Source organism: Dendrobates tinctorius, unplaced genomic scaffold, assembly GCF_039654945.1.
Source record: "Dendrobates tinctorius isolate UK_male_01 unplaced genomic scaffold, ASM3965494v1 ptg000069l, whole genome shotgun sequence".
Lineage (NCBI taxonomy): Eukaryota > Metazoa > Chordata > Amphibia > Anura > Dendrobatidae > Dendrobates > Dendrobates tinctorius.
Window position 1 is genome coordinate 28,170,935 of NW_027361737.1, and position 21,281 is coordinate 28,192,215.

Consider the following 21,281-nt stretch of genomic DNA (forward strand, 5'->3'; position numbering starts at 1 on the left):
GCCTAAAAAAACACACAAGACACTGAGCAACCCATTGGCAAACCCCTATCAACTAAAAACTCCCCACCCCAGTAACAGCCCAACAACCTAACACTATCTGGATGGACCGGGAGCAACCGAAACGCCGACTCGATACCTATTTTAGCCAAAAGTGCCCCCTTTCCACATATCCAGACAAACTTTGCCGCCTCATCAAATGACGTGTACACTACAGAGCACAATTCCATCATTTACCGACCTACCACGTGGGAAAGATAGGTGATGAATGAGCCTAAACTTATTCGGCTCCTTCGTCACCACACCCAGGGGCAAGACAACCAAATCCTCAAACGGAGGATCCTTAAATGGCCCCGACATGCTTCCCAACCTAACTTTCCCAACTTTTCCAACACCACCCCAGCATATTGATCAGCTGACCTGAGATTCTTCAGCATCCATGGTATCTCAAAAGGAGGGGCAGGAATTTTAAAACCGTCCCTGAAACCGGACAACAACAGTTCCGCCTTCACCCCATCCGGAAACCTACTTAGATAAGGGACCATTACGGCCAGTTTCACTGGCGTCTTCCCCTTTGGAATTAGCAGTCTCTGCTTTTCCTTTCTGCTTCCTAAAGCATCTGGAAGCACCATGCGAGGTTCGCTGCAATGGGAGCAAAGGTGCTTGAATTTGCAGCTCGCCCCGAATTTACACTGCCCATCATTAAATTGCCAGCAGAGACCCTGTTTCTGGGTGCCCGACTGACCGCTTGCCCCTTGACCACCGCTTTGCGCATTTAAAGAACCGCCCCCCCCCAGGAAAGGAATGGCCGAACTTAGTCGGTGTCATAGCCTTCAACCACACACTTATGTCTTTCTGATCCCATCTAATCGCTGGACGAACCGCCTTCCTCTGCCTAAACTGTTCGTTGTAACGGAGCCAAGCCTGACTCCCGTATACCCTATAAGCCTCCCCAATCGAATCTAAATAGCAAAAAAGAGAACAATTCTCAGGCGCCTTTTCACCAATCACGCTAGCCAAAATAGCAAACGCCTGGAGCCAATTAGCGAATGTTTGCAGAATCAAACGCCATCTCCGTTTTTCCTCCTCTTTTTTGCTATCATCCTTCTTCCCCTTATCCAAGTTAAACTTTTCCAGCGGAAGCAGGGAAAAAATCTCTACGTATTCGTCCTTCCAGATCTTTTCCCGCACCTCCTTTTTAAGATGAGCGCCCAGTGGGCCCTCAAAGCAAACATATACCTCCCCATGGGCCCTATCATCTAAATGGATCCGACATTCCTTTTCTTTCTCAGTCTGAACCGAAACAGGCACAGGGTCAGCTCTCCCAACTGATACCCCGGTAGACGCCCCCGACAGGCTGGTCCCTCGCTCCTGCGACCCCACCCATGTGGCTAAATGCGCCAGGGGCGCTCTAGCTTCCTCCATCCTTGCCAACAAATCCCACATGGAAGTCAAAATCTCCCCAAGCCCTCCGATCCCTGACGGAACTTGCTCCCCCACTACCTGGCCTAACGCCACCGGCCGGCCCCCCAACCCGCTCCCGACCGCAGGGGACCTCACTAGAGATGAGGACAGACAAGACAAGGAGCCATACTCACTGGGCTGTGAGGACGCTGTGTCTCCTCCAGCTGTCATTCCCGTATCCCGCTGTGCGTCAACTACGGAGCTTCGCCTCAGACCCTCCGTCCCCAGAGGTCCGCTACTTGCATAAACAGGCTCTCTTTTCACCGCTGCCCTCCCGGGCCACTCTGTTCTGAGCTCTTCATTGCTTCGACCCCCACTGAGGCCAGCGGGCTGCACAAGCACAGGGGCTGCCACCTGTGGCCACCCACTGCCCGCATCCCCCACTGACTGCCTCTCGCTCCGTCCCCGGTCTTCCACCGCCGTTGGTCCAGTCAGGAGGCCCGCAGTACAGGGCATACCTGCCAGCCCCGACTGACGGGGGCTGCTGCCCGACGATCCACCCTCCGGGTGAGTCTCACCGCCGCCCCGCGCAGAGAAGGCAGACCACCCGGCTCCATGGCGGCCTGCCGTGATGTCATCCTTCCGTACAGGCCGCGCCTCCCGCTCAGCCCGGGGAGAAGGCCTAGCGACCGCCGCTGAACCCAGGCTGGCCCGTGGATTCCTCCCAGACTGGGGCCAGCCGACACGCTTGCCAGCCGGCACCCGAGCCGGAGGGTCCCTGGAGGGGCTCCGACGCCGGCACTGGGTAGTGGGCACAGCGTCGGGGATAGGTGCTCCGGAGGCCTTACCTGCTGCCTTGCACGTGGAGAGACACCAGCGGGCGACCCGCTGCTTCCCCCGATGAGCCCCGCAACCTGCTCCTCCAGCCAGCCGGCAGGCTGCGACTCCGCTGCCGCCCGCAGCCTCTCCAATACCGCGGATATTGACTCCATGGATTCTGGACGGACAAACCCTCGTGGCTCCGGAGCGGGAACTGAGGTAACCGCCCCCATAAGCCTCCTCAAATACCCCCCCTTATTCCCATACTCCACCCCCAGGGATTATTAACCCCCTCCTTCCAACCCACTGTCATGTGGGCCTCCACTTAGCTGCTGGGGGGGGTTGTGCGGCTCGCTCCGGCCCCCTGTCTTTCTATTTGGAGTGTGTCTGACTGAAAAGAGTGCAAGAGGCAAGCACTCTACCCAGCTCTTTCCTGAGTCTGCCATGGCCTTTTAAATCTTCAGTTTAAGTGTCCCATTTAGTCTTTCCACTTTCCCACTACTTTGTATGAAGTATGGTGTATGATATGCTTGCTGTGCACGCAGGGCCTGCATGACTTCCCTCATTATTTCTCCTGTGAAGTGAGTTCCGCTATCGCTTTCTATGGTTTCAGGGACACCATACCAGCAGATCAGTTCTTTCATCAGTTTGTCTGCAGTCGTTTTAGCATTTTCACATTTTACCAGATAGGCTCCCGGCCAACCAGAGAAGAGATCTACACATACTAGGATATTTGCATACACTCCTACCTTGGTAGCTGTATGTAGTCAATCTGCAGTCTCTGAAACAGGTAGAGAGGCCTAGGTGTCGCTTTCTTAGGGACTTTTACTGTTTTACCTGGTTTGTGCTGTGCACAGAGGAGCATGATTGTACGAGTTTCGCGGCTGCGTAACTGAAACCAGGAGCGATCCAGAAAGCATCTACCATGGCACACGTGACTTTTTGAGGCGTGAGTGGGGCCATGTGTTGCTTGCGCCATGATTGAGAACAGGGACTTTGGTGGGCACAATTTATCCTTATTCTCTCATACTCCATTTGAGTTCAGCTCAGCTCCCAGTCTCCCCCAGTGTTCCTTCTCTGTTTGGGCAGCCTGTTGCTGGAGGGATTTCAGGACATCTAGGCTCAGTGTGGCTGGAATACGCTGACTCCCCGCAACCGTCCGCTGCTCCCAAGGCCGCCTTGCTGCTACTTTAGCAGCCTCGATTGCCCTTCTGTTGCCTACACCCTGCACTCCCTCAGAAATACATACCTCATCCTCCCTTATGTGGGCACTGCATTCAGGGATCTTCTGCACAGGCGCTGACAAGTCACTGTGACCTCCGACGTGCACGCAGATAATATTCTCTCCCCATTTCCTCCCTGCACAGTCATTACTAGGAACCATGTGTACATAGCGAAGACTATATAGAACATAGAGAAAAGCTGCAAGCTTTAACAGATCCTATTGACTTCCGTGTAAAAAGTGTAAAAACTTTTTTGTCACAGACAACTTTAAGTAAAAAATACAAATTATCTATTAGTAGGTATAACACACATATAAATACACAAATGCAGAACTAGTGCTCATAAACGAATGACATTCAATAGAACAGGCAGGCAGCAATACAACCTTTAAGCACTGGAGGGTATAAGTAACAAATAGAGATTCAGGTATACATATTTTTAAGCAGTTTTAAACAATAAAGTGCATAGTGCAACTAATAGCAGCCTAAATAACCTGAAACCTCATCATTAAATGCAGGGAAGGAAAAAGGCGGGCCATAAGCAAATCCCGTATATAATGTATAATACCAAAAGAGGAGGCATTAGCAGCAAGGGATAATCCCATAGTAAAACATGGTCAAAAGTTAATCATAAACCTCCAATACCACCACAATGATTAGCCCAATATGTCCTTACCCATGCCAAGACCCACTCACGCACTGGTAACTCAATTTATCCCATATGTTTATATAGCGAAGACTATGCAGGGAGGAAGTGGGGACAGCCTCTTATCTGCGCGCACACCGGAGGTCACAATGACTCGTGGCGATTGCTCAGAAGATCCCTGAATGCAGTGCCCACAGAAGGGAGGATGAGGTATGTATTTCTGAGGGAGCGCAGGATTCCATAACTGATGCTGATGGGAGGGAGGTAGTATTACAATGGAAACAGGGGGCAGGGATTTCTTACAGCACCGCACGCCCCAGAGCCTGGAAGAAATCATTAACATAAAGACAGAATATAACATTTCTCAGCAACAAGACCAATAATATGAGGCATACAGATAGGACTAGTGTAACATTTCTATTGCCTGTATGCCCATATTAATTGGTCATATACATCCCAGGGGGGTGGGGGATGACAGATTCTCTTTAAAGAGATATGGACTTGCCTGACAGGGACATAATATAATCACTTTACAAAGTGTGCTGATTATGTCTGTAAACCGCTGAGAAATATGATGGCGCTATGTAAGGAAGTCAAATAAAGTTAGAAAAGGTTAAAAAAAAAAAAAAAAAAGCCACCAAATTGATGAGGGGCATGGAGGATGTTGGCTATGAGTAAGGAATAAAATAATTAAAATTATGTAGTCATAAGATGAGACATGTAAGGGGGTACATTATTGAGCTGTGAAAGTACATAAATGGCCCATAAAAAATATGGTCAAAAGCTGCTTCATGTAAATCTCATCGATAGGCAAGTGGACGCTTCTGTCTGGAGAAAGACAAGTTCAATCTCCAGAGGATACAGGGTTTCTCTGCAGTGAGAACTATTAAAGTTAACCTGTCGCCACTTTTTGTGCCTACCAGGTAAAAATATAATTTAATTGAGTGTCAGCTATGCGTTCCACAACTAGTTCTGAAACCCCCTGACTCCCCATGTATCACCCATAAAAATCTTTTTTATTTGTCCCGTTCTGTATGTTAATCTGTTCAGTCTGGTCTGATGGGCGTTGCCTCTGTTCCATCTCTCCACCCCTCCTCGGCTTGCTGTACGCATTCTTCGCGGTGAAGATCGCGTACATATTTTGCGCGTGCACATTGAATTGTGACCTCGCGCGTGCACAGTATGCTTTGCCCAACTGAGGGCAAAGCCAAAAAAAATTAGTAGTGTGCATGGCTGCGAAATACTTCTGAGACATAAGAAACAACTGCGTATGCCGGTGCATGCGCACTACTGATTTTCGGCTTTGCCCTCAGTTGGGCAAAGCATACTGCGCACACGCGAGTTCACATTTCAATGCGCACACGAGAAATATGTACTCGATCTGCGATCTTCACAGTGAAGAATGCGTACAGCAAGCTGAGGAGGGGTGGAGTGACGGAACAGAGGCAACGCCCATCGGACCGGAACGAACAGATTAACATACAGAACGGGACAAATAAAAAAGATTTTTATGGGTGATACATGGGGAGTTGGGGGGGTTTCAGAACTAGTTATGGAAAGCATTGCTGACACTCAATTAAATGATATTTTTACCTGGTAGGCACAAAAAGTGGTGACAGGTTCCCTTTAATCTGTTTAATAGGCCGCCTCTGGAGTGGGTCACAACATTGATGGTATTAAAAAAGAAAAAAGGCTTACCGGTAGATTCTTATTTATAAGAATACAGTAGAAACGTTTATGTAAATGTGTAAAGTTCTTTTCTGATTGTTTGGTCCAGTGGATCCCCAATTGGAATCAGGAGAGAAAGATAAGCTCTTTGGGGGCGGACTGGATCATGAATTGTGGTTCTTCTTGTGCCCCTTCCCTTTTGGCCTTTCCTGGCCCTCAATTGAACTTGATGGACATTTGTCTTTTTTCAACCATTTTAGCCATGTGACTATAAAGACTTATTTTAATTGACAGGTGGACAGAATTGTAAAAGCTGGTGGAAGTATTCTGATGCCAATTCTTATTGGAGATGGAAAAAGAACGTCGCTGGGTACAGCCACTGACTACGCCTATTTCAAGTACTTCCAGGTAGCTCATCTGTACTTTTTTGACTACTGGATACACACAGTTTTAGACTACAGAAAAAAGTGAAAAAAAACATTCCAAATAAAAGCAATGCATATGGAGACATTAATAGCACTTTGACAGACTCTAAGGACATTCTTGGTGTCATGGGTAGAAGAAAGTGTTAATAGTTTATTCCATTGAAGCCCAAATTAGAAGCAAAGGTTTAGGGTATGTTAGACTAGTATAATATATTGTTGCCTAGCAGCCTTGGCAGAATGAGTGTAGAAGCTATTGGGTTGTTGGTTTCCTAACTCCAGCATTGGCTCTAGCATTGTGTCTTGTCATGAAGCTGAACGCTATGTGCACATCACATTCTTCTGCCACTCTACGCTGATCATACACTGTGTGCTCATCACATTCTGCTGCCGCTCTGCTCTGATCATACACTGTGTGCACATCACATCATCACATTCTGCTGCCGCTCCACACTGATGATACACTGTGTACATCACATTCTGCTGCTGCTCTACACTGATCATACACTGTGTACACATCACATTCTTCTGCCACTCTACAGTGATCATACACTGTGTGCACATCACAGTCTGCTGCTCTACACTGATCATACACTGTGTGCACATCACATTCTGCTGCCGCTCTACACTGATCATACACTGTGTGCACATCGCATTCTGCTGACGCTCTACACTGATGATACACTGTGTGCACATGACATTCTGCTGAAGCTCTGTACTGATCATACACTGTGTGCACATCATATTCTGCTGCCGCTCTATACTGATCATACACTGTGTGCACATCACATTCTTCTGCCACTCTACACTGATCATACACTGTGTGCACATCACATTCTTCTGCCACTCTACACTGATCATTCGCTGTGTGCACATCACATTCTGCTGCCGCTCTGTACTGATCATACACTGTGTGCACATCACATTCTGCTACCGCTCTCCATTAATCATACACTGTGTGCACATCACATTCTGCTGCCGCTCTATACAGATCATACACTGTGTGCACATCACATTCTTCTGCCACTCTACACTGATCATTCGCTGTGCGCACATCACATTCTGCTGCTGCTCCACACTTATCATACACTGTGTGCACATCACATTCTTCTGCCGCTTTACACTGATCATTCGCTGTGTGCACATCACATTCTGCTGCCGCTCTACACTGTCGATACACTGTGTGCATATCACATTCTGCTGCTGCTCTATACTGATAATGCACTTTGTGTACATCTCATTCTGCTGCCGCTCTATACTGATCATACACTGTGTGCACATCACATTCTGCTGCCGCTCCACACTGATCATACACTGTGTGCACATCACATTCTGCTGCCACTCTACCCTGATCATACACTGTATGCACATCACATTCTGCTGCCGCTCTGTACTGATTATACACTGTGTGCACATCACATTCTGCTGCCGCTCTATACTGATCATACACTGTGTGCACATCACATTCTGCTGCCGCTCCACACTGATCATACACTGTGTGCACATCGCATTCTGCTGACGCTCTGTACTGATCATACACTGTGTGCACATCGCAATCTGCTGACGCTCTACACTGATCATTCGCTGTGTGCACATCACATTCTGCTGCCACTCCACACTGATCATACACTGTGTGCACATCACATTCTGCTGCCGCTCCACACTGATCATACACTGTGTGCACATCGCATTCTGCTGACGCTCTGTACTGATCATACACTGTGTGCACATCGCAATCTGCTGACGCTCTACACTGATCATTCGCTGTGTGCACATCACATTCTGCTGCCACTCCACACTGATCATACACTGTGTGCACATCACATTCTGCTGACGCTCTACACTGATCATTCGCTGTGTGCACATCACATTCTGCTGCCACTCCACACTGATCATACACTGTGTGCATATCGCATTCTGCTGACGCTCTACACTGATCATTCGCTGTGTGCACATCACATTCTGCTGCCACTCCACACTGATGATACACTGTGTGCACATCACATTCTGCTTCAGCTCTGTACTGATCATACACTGTGTGCACATCACATTCTGCTGCCGATCTATAATGATCATACACTGTGTGCACATCACATTCTTCTGCCGCTCTACACTGATCATTCGCTGTGTGCACATCACATTCTGCTGCCGCTCCACACTGATCATACACTGTGTGCACATCGCATTCTGCTGCCGCTCTGCACTGATCATTCGCTGTGTGCACATCGCATTCTGCTGCCGCTCTGTACTGATCATACACTGTGTGCACATCACATTCTGCTACCGCTCTCCATTAATCATAAACTGTGTGCACATCACATTCTGCTGCCGCTCTATACTGATCATACACTGTGTGCACATCACATTCTTCTGCCACTCTACACTGATCATTCGCTGTGTGCACATCACATTCTGCTGCCGCTCCACACTGATCATACACTGTGTGCACATCGCATTCTGCTGCCGCTCTACACTGATCATACACTGTGTGCACATCACATTCTTCTGCCGCTCTACACTGATCATTCGCTGTGTGCACATCAAATTCTGCTGCCGCTCTACACTGTCGATACACTGTGTGCATATCACATTCTGCTGCCGCTCTATACTGATAATGCACTTTGTGTACATCTCATTCTGCTGCCGCTCTATACTGATCATACACTGTGTGCACATCACATTCTGCTGCCGCTCCACACTGATCATACACTGTGTGCACATCACATTCTGCTGCCACTCTACCCTGATCATACACTGTATGCACATTACATTCTGCTGCCGCTCTGTACTGATTATACACTGTGTGCACATCACATTCTGCTGCCGCTCTATACTGATCATACACTGTGTGCACATCACATTCTGCTGCCCCTCCACACTGATCATACACTGTGTGCACATCGCATTCTGCTGACGCTCTGTACTGATCATACACTGTGTGCACATCACAATCTGCTGACGCTCTACACTGATCATTCGCTGTGTGCACATCACATTCTGCTGCCACTCCACACTGATCATACACTGTGTGCACATCACATTCTGCTGACGCTCTACACTGATCATTCGCTGTGTGCACATCACATTCTGCTGCCACTCCACACTGATGATACACTGTGTGCACATCACATTCTGCTTCCGCTCTGCACTGATCATACACTGTGTGCACATCACATTCTGCTGCCGCTCTATAATGATCATTCGCTGTGTGCACATCACATTCTGCTGCTGCTCTATACTGATCATACACTGTGTGTACATCTCATTCTGCTGCTGATCTATATTGATCATACACTGTATGCACATCACATTCTGCTGCCGCTCCACACTGATCATACACTGTGTGCACATCACATTCTGCTGCCGCTCTACACTGTCGATACACTGTGTGCATATCACATTCTGCTGCCGCTCTATACTGATAATACACTGTGTGTACATCTCATTCTGCTGCCGCTCTGTACTGATCATACACTGTGTGCACATCACATTCTGCTGCCGCTCTACACTGATCATACACTGTGTGCACATCACTTTCTGCTGCCGCTCCACACTGATCATGCACTGTGTGCACATCACATTCTGCTGCAGCTCTGTACTGATCATACACTGTGTGCACATCACATTCTGCTGCCGCTCTATACTGATCATACACTGTGTGCACATCACATTCTTCTGCCACTCTACACTGATCATTCACTGTGTGCACATCGCATTCTGCTGCCGCTCTACACTGATCATACACTGTGTGCACATCACATTATGCTGCCGCTCCTCACTGATCATACACTGTGTACACATCGCATTCTGCTGCCGCTCTATACTGATCATACACTGTGTGCACATCGCATTCTGCTGCCGCTCCACACTGATCATACACTGTGTGCACATCGCATTCTGCTGCCGCTCTACACTGATCATACACTGTGTGCACATCACATTCTTCTGCTGCTCTACACTGATCATTCGCTGTGTGCACATCTCATTCTGCTGCCAAACTATATTGATCATACACTGTATGCACATCACATCACATTCTGCTGCCGCTCTACCCTGATGATGCACACCTGATTATACACTGTGTGCACATCTCATTCTGCTTCCGCTCTATTCTGATCATACACTATGTGCACATCACATTCTGATTCCACTCTACATTGATCATACACTGTGTGCACATCTCATTCTGCTGCCGCTCTACACTGATTATACACTGTGTGCACATCACATTCTTCTGCCACTCTACACTGATCATTCGCTGTGTGCACATTACATTCTGCTGCCGCTCCACACTGATCATACACTGTGTGTACATCGCATTCTGCTGACGCTCTACACTGATGATACACTGTGTGCACATCACATTCTGCTGCCGCTCTGTACTGATCATACACTGTGTGCACATCACATTCTGCTGCCGCTCTATACTGATCATACACTGTGTGCACATCTCATTCTGCTGCCGCTCTACACTGATTATACACTGTGTGCACATCACATTCTTCTGCCACTCTACACTGATCATTCGCTGTGTGCACATTACATTCTGCTGCCGCTCCACACTGATCATACACTGTGTGTACATCGCATTCTGCTGACGCTCTACACTGATACACTGTGTGCACAACACATTCTGCTGTCGCTCTGTACTGATCAAACACTGTGTGCACATCACATTCTGCTGCCGCTCTGTACTGATCATACACTGTGTGCACATCACATTCTTCTGCCACTCTACACTGATCATTCACTGTGTGCACATTGCATTCTGCTGCTGCTCTATATTGATCATAGACTGTGTGAACATCACATTCTGCTGCCGCTCTGTACTGATCATACACTGTGTGCACATCACATTCTTTTGGCACTCTACACTGATCATTCACTGTGTGCACATCGCATTCTGCTGCCGCTCTACACTGATCATACACTGTGTGCACATCACATTCTGCTGCCGCTCCACACTGATCATGCACTGTGTGCACATCGCATTCTCCTGCCGCTCTATACTGATCATACACTGTGTGCACATCACATTCTGCTGCCGCTCCACACTGATCATACACTGTGTGCACATCACATTCTTCTGCCGCTCTACACTGATCATTCGCTGTGTGCACATCACATTCTGCTGCCACTCCACACTGATCATACACTGTCCACATCACATTCTGCTGCCGCTCTATACTGATCATACACTGTATGTACATCACATCACATTCTGCTACCGCTCCACACTGATCATACACTGTGCACATCACATTCTGCTGCCGCTCTATACTGATCATACACTGTCTGCACATCTCATTCTGCTGCCGCTCTACACTGATCATACACAGTGTGCACATCTCATTCTGCTGCCGCTCTATTCTGATCATACACTGTGTTCACATCTCATTCTGCTGCCGCTCTACACTGATTATACACTGTGTGCACATCTCATTCTGCCGCTCTATTCTGATCATACACTGTGTGCACATCACATTCTGATTCCACTCTACATTGATAATACACTGTGTGCACATCACATTCTGCTGCCGCTCCACACTGATCATACACTGTGCACATCACATTCTGCTGCCGATCTATATTGATCATACACTGTATGCACATCACATCACATTCTGCTGCCACTCCACACTGATCATACACTGTGCACATCACATTCTGCTGCCGCTCTATACTGATCATACACTGTGTGCACATCTCATTCTGCTGCCACTCTACACTGATTATACACTGTGTGCACATCTCATTCTGCTGCTGCTCTACAATGATTATACACTGTGTGCACATCACATTCTTCTGCCACTCTACACTGATCATTCGCTGTGTGCACATCACATTCTGCTGCCGCTCCACACTGATCATACACTGTGTGTACATCGCATTCTGCTGACACTCTACACTGATCATACACTGTGCACATCACATTCTGCTGCCGCTCTATACTGATTATACACTGTGTGCACATCTCATTCTGCTGCCACTCTACACTGATTATACACTGTGTGCACATCTCATTCTGCTGCCGCTCTATTCTGATCATATACTGTGTTCACATCTCATTCTGCTGCCGCTCTACACTGATCATACACTGTGTGCACATCTCATTCTGCTGCCGCTCTACACTGATTATACACTGTGTGCACATCACATTCTTCTGCCACTCTACACTGATCATTCGCTGTGTGCACATCACATTCTGCTGCCGCTCCACACTGATCATACACTGTGTGTACATCGCATTCTGCTGACAATCTACACTGATGATACACTGTGTGCACATCACATTCTGCTGCCGCTCTGTACTGATCATACACTATGTGCACATCACATTCTGCTGCCGCTCTATACTGATCATACACAGTGTGCACATCTCATTCTGCTGCCGTTCTATACTGATCATACACTGTGTGCACATCACATTCTTCTGCCACTCTACTCTGATTATTCTCTGTGTGCACATCGCATTCTGCTGACGCTCTACGCTGATTATACACTGTGTGCACATCTCATTCTGCTGCCACTCTATTCTGATCATACACTGTGTGCACATCTCATTCTGCTGCCGCTCTACACTGATTATACACTGTGTGCACATCTCATTCTGCTGCCGCTCTATTCTGATCATACACTGTGTGCACATCACATTCTGATTCCACTCCACATTGATAATACACTGTGTGCACATCACATTCTGCTGCCGCTCTATACTGATCATACACGTGTGCACATCTCATTCTGCTGCCGCTCTACACTGATTATACACTGTGTGTACATCACATTCTTCTGCCACTCTACACTGATCATTCTCTGTGTGCACATCACATTCTGCTGACGCTCTACACTGACTATACACTGTGTGCGCATCTCATTCTGCTGCCGCTCTATACTGATCATACACTGTGTGCACATCTCATTCTGCTGTCGCTCTATACTGATCATACACTGTGTGCACATCACATTCTTCTGCCACTCTATACTGATTATTCGCTGTGTGCACATCGCATTCTGCTGACGCTCTACACTGATGATACACTGTTTGTCCATCTCATTCTGCTGCCGATCTATATTGATCATACACTGTATGCACATCACATCACATTCTGCTGCCGCTCCACACTGATCATACACTGTGCACATCACATTCTGCTGCCGCTCTATACTGATCATACACTGTGTGCATATCTCATTCTGCTGCCGCTCTACACTGATTATACACTGTGTGCACATCTCATTCTGCTGCCGCTCTATTCTGATCATACACTGTGTGCACATCTCATTCTGCTGACGCTCTATTCTGATCATACACTGTGTGCACATCACATTCTGATTCCACTCTACATTGATAATACACTGTGTGCACATCACATTCTCCTGCCGCTCCACACTGATCATACACTGTGTGCACATCGCATTCTGCTGCCGCTCTATTCTGATCATACACTGTGTGCACATTACATTCTGATTCCACTCTACATTGATAATACACTGTGTGCACATCACATTCTGCTGCCGCTCCACACTGATCATACACTGTGTGCACATCGCATTCTGCTGCCGCTCTGCACTGATCATTCGCTGTGTGCGCATCACATTCTGCTGCCGCTCTATACTGATCGTACACTGTGTGCACATCACATTTTGCTGCCGCTCCACACTGATCATACACTGTGCACATCACATTCTTCTGCCACTCTACACTGATCATTCGCTGTGTGCACATCACATTCTGCTACCGCTCTATACTGATCATACACTGTGTGCACTTCATATTCTGCTGCCGATCTATATTGATCATACACTGTGTGTACATCTCATTCTGCTGCCGAACTATATTGATCATACACTGTGTGCACATCACATCCTGCTGCCGCTCTACCCTGATTATACACTGTGTGCACATCTCATTCTGCTGCCGCTCTATTCTGATCATACACTGTGTGCACATCACATTCTGATTCCACTCTACATTTATCATACACTGTGTGCACATCACATTCTGCTACAACTCTACACTGATCATACACACATCCAACTTTTTGAGCAGCACAAACAACAGCCTTCTAGATACTGATCTGACTGTTCTCCTTTACTTTAAATCTCCCATTTAAGAAGGGTCCACAAGTTCTTTATAGGGTTTAGGTGCAGTGAAGATGGGGCCATGTCATTATTCTTCCATCTATAGGGGCTTTACTAGCAGTGGAGCAATGGAAACTGCGATGGAGAACTGTCATGGTTTTCTTGAAAGGTGCAGACTTTTTCGTGCTTGGAGAAAGTGTCTTGTAAAAACTGGCAGTAGGTTTGGGAGTTCATTTTGACTCTGTCTTCAACCCGAAAAGGTCTAGCTGGCTAATCTTTAATAGCACCAGCCCACTGCAGTCCCCATCTCCACCTTGCTGGTGTCGAGTCGTCGCAGTGAAGGTCTTTGTTCATTACTGATCCAGTTATGGCCCCATCAATCTGGTCCATCAAGAGTCATCCTTATCTCATCAGTCCATAACACCTTTGAAAAATTTGTCTTCTGATATTTCTTGTCCCAGTCTTGACGTTTCACCTTCTGTGTGACCTTACTTTTCAGAGTCAGCTAAATCTCTTTTTTTGTCCCGTTTTGCCTGAGGAAAACAAGCTGCCTAATAATTCTGCACACCTTGATAAAGAGTGTTGAGTCCTTACACCTCACCCACCTCATTACACAAATACATATCATCTACATCCAGAAAGCATTCAAGATTAAACAACTTGGAGTTGGAAAACCTGCATAACAATGATGACAAGATTAATATACTCACTTGCCTAAGAATTGTGTACAAGGTGTATTGCCACACAGTTAAAGAGAAAGTGCAATGTGCTGACTTGCTTAGATTCCTGCTGCCCTGCAGTGATCATCCGCATCACTGTCAGGCAGGAGAAGGAAAAACACGCAGCTGAGGCCAAATTCAGATATCAGAGAAATCTGCTTCTTTCTGTTCATGGATTGACTTTTTACTTTCAATTCCACGGGTGAAAAGTGTATTCAACGAAGAAAGCTTTTGCCATGACTGAGATAGTAGATGACAATTGGTGCTCATATCATTCTATGGAGGTGGGAGGAGCTCGAGGAAGACATTCTGCTGCAAGTTCTCCTGAAAAGTTAATTACAGTTCTCCATAGAACTTAATGAGCACCAACTGTCATCTCCAATCTCAGTAATCTGTATTCACTGGAGACATATTTTACAAATAAATTGAAAATTTTGAGAATCTCAAAGATCAGTCCAGGAGCAGAAAGAAGCAGATTTTTCTAGTAAGATATATTACAAAGTTTCTACTTATCAACAAGTATTATTGATTTTGGGAAAAAAATGGTAAATGAGGTTGACTCTTTAAGCACATGGTCCAAGGGATTGAGTCCTGCTGAGCCTTGTGACTACTTACTATAAGACTCAGAGACTTTTTAGCAAAATGTTTTGCATTAATTTCTTGGCTGCTACTCTGAAAAATATTAGGTTTAACGTAGAAAGTTTTCTTAGACCTAGTAATAGCCAGTGAGGGCGAAATACAGCATAATATGAGAATGGGCTAGTACAAGGTGAATTAGGTCCCCACGCTTTATGTAGGAGCATGTAGATGGTATATAGGAAGAAATGATGAGAATTAGTGTTATTTTGTGAATGATACTACTGGACCGTCATTAGTGTATATATGATAACGTGTATATTGCAGGATAAGAGGATAGCACACACGCCGTACCATGCCTTGTCACCAGAGGAGCGGGACACGTACAACGCCCGGAAGCAGCTGCTGGAGCACTTGGGAAAGCACACTCGGGAAGGAGTCATAGCGAAGGAGCAGGAGTGGGCGAAGGAAGGCCTCGTCCGTAAGCTGCACGTTCCCGTTACCTAGTGTCGCGGTGATGATACAAATAATCTAGTGCTGAGCCACTGTACTCTGCTGTATCATTCACCTTTCAGAGTCAGCAGAGCCCTGCATCAAGAAGAACAAAAAATCAGTTTGGAAATAGGTGACAAATTCAGTAAATGTTCATCCTTGAGTACAGTTTGGTATAGAAAAAAACTGCGCACTATACTCACCTTCCCCGAGTTCACCGGTGAGTCTCCTCCGCTGCTCCCGGTGTCTCGCATTGGCTGTGGCACTGACATTATGTGGACACCGCCGCCACCAATCAGTGAGCTCAGCAGCTCTGGGAGTGTAAACAGAATGCACCAATCAGTGCCACTGAGCTCCCTGATTGGCTACTGCTCTGTTAAAGTGATATCAGCGCTGAAGCCAAAGCCAGACACCTGGAGCAGTGGCGAGACTCAACAACTGACTCGGTGGAAGGTAAAAACAGCACAATTTGTTTTTTGTTCCGAACTGCACACAGGAACGAACATTAAACTTAAGGGGTTAAAAAAAGTTGTCCCCTTTTAGTTAAAGTGGTATTCCCATCTCCCAGATCCTATCCCAATATGTAGTAGGTGTAATAATATTAGCAAATACCTCCTCTGTAATGTAGTATAGTTCTTCTGATAAGCTATGTCACTTACCTTATGTGCAGGCATTGCAGTAGCTTAGGTATCCATGGTTATGACCACTAACAACTAATTAAGTAACCGTGGATACCTATACTACTGCAATGCCCTGCACATAGGGTAAGTAACATAGGTTATCAGAATAACTATACTACATTTCTAATTGGAGGCATTTGCTAATATTATTATTATTACACCTACTACATATTGGGATAGGATCATCTTCGAGATGGTAATACCCCTTTAACTGAAAGGGGACGACCTTTTTAACACCTTAAGCACCCAGCCAATATTCATTTTTGCTCTTTTGTTATTTTCTCCTCTTCTTCCAAGACCCAAAGCAATTGTATTTTTTATGTGACATTGATGTATGAGTGCACATTTTTTTTTACTGGACAAGTTGTAGTTTTTAATAACCCCATTTATTTTACCATGTGGTGTATTGAAAAATGGGGAAAAGATACCAAATGAGATGAAATGATGAAGAAAAACGCAAACTCTGCCTTCTCGGTTTCGTTTTTGCTGTGTTCATTGTGTGATAAAATGAACACGATTCTTCAGTAGAATTACTGCAATACCAATTCTATATAGTTTTCTTTATAGTTTAGTGGTTAACAAAATTTTGGTTTGTGTCCCGTTTTTCTGAGATCCATAACTTCTTTATTTTTCTCTCATTTTCTGAACTGTAACGGGATACGTTACATAAAAGGTTGATAGCTTTTCATTGCAGTGTTTCGGGAGAGGTTACGGTGGCCGAAAAATGATAATTTTTGCATTTTCGTTTCTTTACAATGTTTACGCATGTGTTATTTAATTTTATATTTTGATAGTTTGGACTTTTATGGGCATGGCATTGTAGAATATTCATGTTTTTCTCTTTTTTTTTAATTTAAACGGATAAAAAAAGGGGTGATTCAGATGTTTAATATGTTTTAAAACTGTTTAAAGTGTTTTTCACTGCATTTTTTAGCCCACATAGTAGACTAAATTTGTGATTATTCATTCATGTCTACTGTTGGATGCAATACTTAGGTATTGCAATATACTGTATAGTGAAAATCCCGGTCACCTGTGGTTAGGCTTCACAGGAGTACCAAAATGGCAGAAATGGGGGCATTTTGCATGCCTGCCACTGTTTTTTTTTATACAAAACAAAGAAAAAAAGACGATCACATAGTCCATAGTTTTTTACAAAAATAGAAAAAAAAATTTATTAATCAATTGATGAACAAGTGAAGATACTTAGAACACCACAATGTGAAGATAGCATAGAAACACGGGACACTCATATATCGACAGTATCAATATCTGAATGTAATAATAAAATAGTTGCTGATTAGTATCAAATAGTATATATACCCCTCTATGCCAATTCCCAATTCACATGTCCTGGAATTATATAAATACATTTATTTGTTTTTGCTGAGTTGGTTTCTCACTGTTTTTTTATTAATACCTACTATATAATCGTCTAATTCTGTCTGTCTGTCAGTCTGCAACAGAAATCCCGCGTCGCTGATTGGTTGCGCCCGGCCGACTGCGACCAATCAGCGACAGGCGCAGTCTGACTGTGAATTGGCGCGGCATTCGAACGACGCACGCCACCGATACCTTTGGGAGATCTGCGGCGCTAGCCGCTGATCTCCCGACGGTTGCCGTGGGTCATCTCCTGCTGCATGGAGGTCAGCGGCGACGCAGCCGGGAGATGATCGGCGCAGCGATCAATGTGCGGATGGTACCCAGGGTCCGGAGGAGAGGAGACTCTCCTCCAGGCCCTGGGTACCATAAACCTGTAAAAAATAGAATTAAAATAAAAAATATTGTTATTCTCACCCTCCGATGGCGCCCGGACTCTTTCCCTCCTCTCACCACGCGCCCGGCATCTTTCCTGTCCCAGTAATGCTTTGCGTGAAAGACCGCTGATGACATCGCGGTCTCGCGAGAGTGACGTCATCTCCGGTCCTTCGCGCTAAACATTACTGGGACCGTAAGATGCCGGGAGCGTGGAGAGGAGATCGGGGGCCGTCGGAAGGTGAGAATAACCTTTTCTTAAATTTTTTTGTCTCCCGCTGGCCATATTCTAGAATACCCGATGCGTTAGAATCGGGCCACCATCTAGTTTATATATATATATATATATATATATATATATAAAGAAGTGTATATACAGAAATGTTGAATTGCACTGTTTAAACTCCACAAATTCATTGTGTGTCTTACACTAGGAGAGGCAAACACCAGGGGAAGTACAAAGGTGACAGCTGATGAAGGGAGCGTGCCACCAATCCGGTGAGGCGGCCTACTGTCTCATGTTAGCAGTAGGATCTCTTGGCATCTATATGCAGCTGTGCTTTCATGTGCTTTCGGCTAACAACTTTTGCGCTTCTGTTTATTAGAACTTTCTTGAAGTACTGCTACCAGTGTGGCCGCTCTATTGGCGTCAAGCTTTCTCCATGCCTGCGATGTTACTCTGTATTCACTTGCAGCAAACAGTGCAAGAAGAAATCATGGGAAATACACAAAGATGAATGCCAACAACGTACAGGTGAGCATCAACATGACAACACCTCTTGCTAGAAATGGATCCTGGCTACTGAGCCTCTCAGTATTACTTCATTTAGTGACCGTTAAAGGAAATCTGTCAGCAGGTTTTTTCTACCTTATCTGAGAGCAGCCTGATGTAGGCAAAAGAAGCTGAATCCAACGATGTATCATGTATATTTCTGGGTGCAGGCGTTCTCACACAAAGTTTTTAGATTTTGAATGAAGCAGAGCTGAGAAATCTAACCCCGCCCACACCAGGCTCTGTATGTATAAAGCCCAAAGACAGTGAGGTGACTATCACAGGAGGAGGCGTGTTGGACCTGGAGGCTCTCACAGCTGTTTTCAGCGATGATGAGCTACTGGTGTTAAAACGATCATTGCAAATTAAAAAAAACGACAGAGCTTGATAAGAGAGGCATCACTGAAATCTGTGTGTGATAACACAGCATTTTATCTTAATTCACCAGACATCAATTTTCAGTAAGCCAAGAGTCATTGTGTGTTATTTATATGTTGACTTTTGAGTTTATGTGTTTGTTCTTCAGTTGGTTAAGAGTCTGAATTGTTCACTCTACTTGTAAGTTAAATTGATATTGTAAATGGATGAATGGCTAATGTTTCCTCTTATATCAGCTCCTATAACTTATTGTCTGCTGTCTTTGCAAGACAGTGATACAGGGTCATTGAACAATGGATGTTTGCTTAATATGTTGAATGGCCATTGTGTGCATCCTGTGTCTTGATGACTTGCACTATTTGAAGGATAAACTATAATTAATCAGACAGTACAAGTTACCCTCATCACATCTTTCTCTTGACCTCTTAATGCTGGCTTGAAGGACAGTTGTTAACTATAAAAAGAGAATCTGCGCCTCTGTAACATCAAACATCCAGACATCCAAGACATCAAAAGGACCAGAGACTCCTTTACAAGACAGCAGCCAAGCCATCATAACTCCATCACGAGGGACACAGATTTGACATTTTACAGGATGTCCGCTTAGGTCACCACGGCCCCAGCTGAAAGAATATAGATCTGCTCCATTGTCCATCACTGAACCATGGATACGTTTGGGGTAGTCAGGACCCATCGTCACCTGAGCCACATGAATATGTTCGGGAAAGCCAGGAATGGGACCCACTGGTCACCTGGCTCCATGGAGATGTTTGGATAAGCCAGGTTGTGACCCTCCAGTCACCTGGACTCGTATCTCAATGGACTGTCAGATTCCTAAGCTTGTCGTTACCTACTCTCTGTGCATGCCACAGATGGGGGTTGTCAGCCCTGGAAATTCTGAAGTCACAGCAGCTCTTATCCCGGCGAGTCAGCGGAAGGGTGAGACTCTGTAATTTTGCACCTTCTTGGGTATTTTGCTGGGGCTGTTCTATGTGTTATTTGCCTGTTTTGTGATTCAATAAAGTATTGCTACACTGTTTTACCCTCACCCTGTATTGTCTGGGTAGTATTATGCCTATGGTACAAGGAAAGTGGGCGTGGGATGTGCCCTGGTCCATGCGGTTTTGGCTAGCGGACTAAAGCACCTGCTGACCCCCGTGTCTCCACACTGTGTTTAAATCCCTACATCATATTGTCTTCAGGTTACAAAGCAAAAATCTGATGACAGGTTTACTTTAAAAGGGGTTGTCACTATTGGACAGCCACTTCATTTTAGCAGCTCCACTGTCCATTATAAAATAAAGAAACCATATACTTGCATCCCTTACCAGTAGACCTCTCTGGGTTCTGTTTACCTCGTTTGGGAAGAAAATGATTGTGCATGTTGATATCCAACATGTTCGACCTTGTTTCCTGAAATCTGCCTTCAAAGTAATGTCTGGAAAGCCCCATACACGTTACATGGTTGTGAATTCGGCAGATTCAGCAGACAGTCATCAAATAAGTATAATGAATATAAGACTGATTCAGTTATCTTACATCATTTAAATATCATCCATTTTAATCAATTAAAAATGTTTTGGTCACCTTAACTGATGTTTGGGGGACCTTAGTGGCACATAGATGGTACTGTAAGATCATTAAC

General features: G+C 45.5%; 1 protein-coding gene across 3 annotated transcripts in view; it reads left to right on the plus strand.

Moving 5' to 3' along the window:
- Nucleotides 1-21,281, plus strand: part of ANKMY1 (ankyrin repeat and MYND domain containing 1) — a 112,428-nt gene that overhangs the window by 77,841 nt on the left and 13,306 nt on the right. Inside the window, exons 13-17 of one of the 3 annotated variants that reach the window (XM_073581286.1) lie at nt 6,052-6,165; nt 15,887-16,040; nt 18,921-18,984; nt 19,092-19,240; nt 20,079-20,684. In XM_073581286.1, coding sequence (XP_073437387.1) covers nt 6,052-6,165; nt 15,887-16,040; nt 18,921-18,984; nt 19,092-19,240; nt 20,079-20,119 — 522 coding nt within the window. In that variant the 3' untranslated portion in view covers nt 20,120-20,684. Of the gene's footprint in view, nt 1-6,051; nt 6,166-15,886; nt 16,041-18,920; nt 18,985-19,091; nt 19,241-20,078; nt 20,685-21,281 lie in introns of those variants that run through there. The other 2 variants (XM_073581285.1, XM_073581284.1) reach the window with 2 other exon arrangements.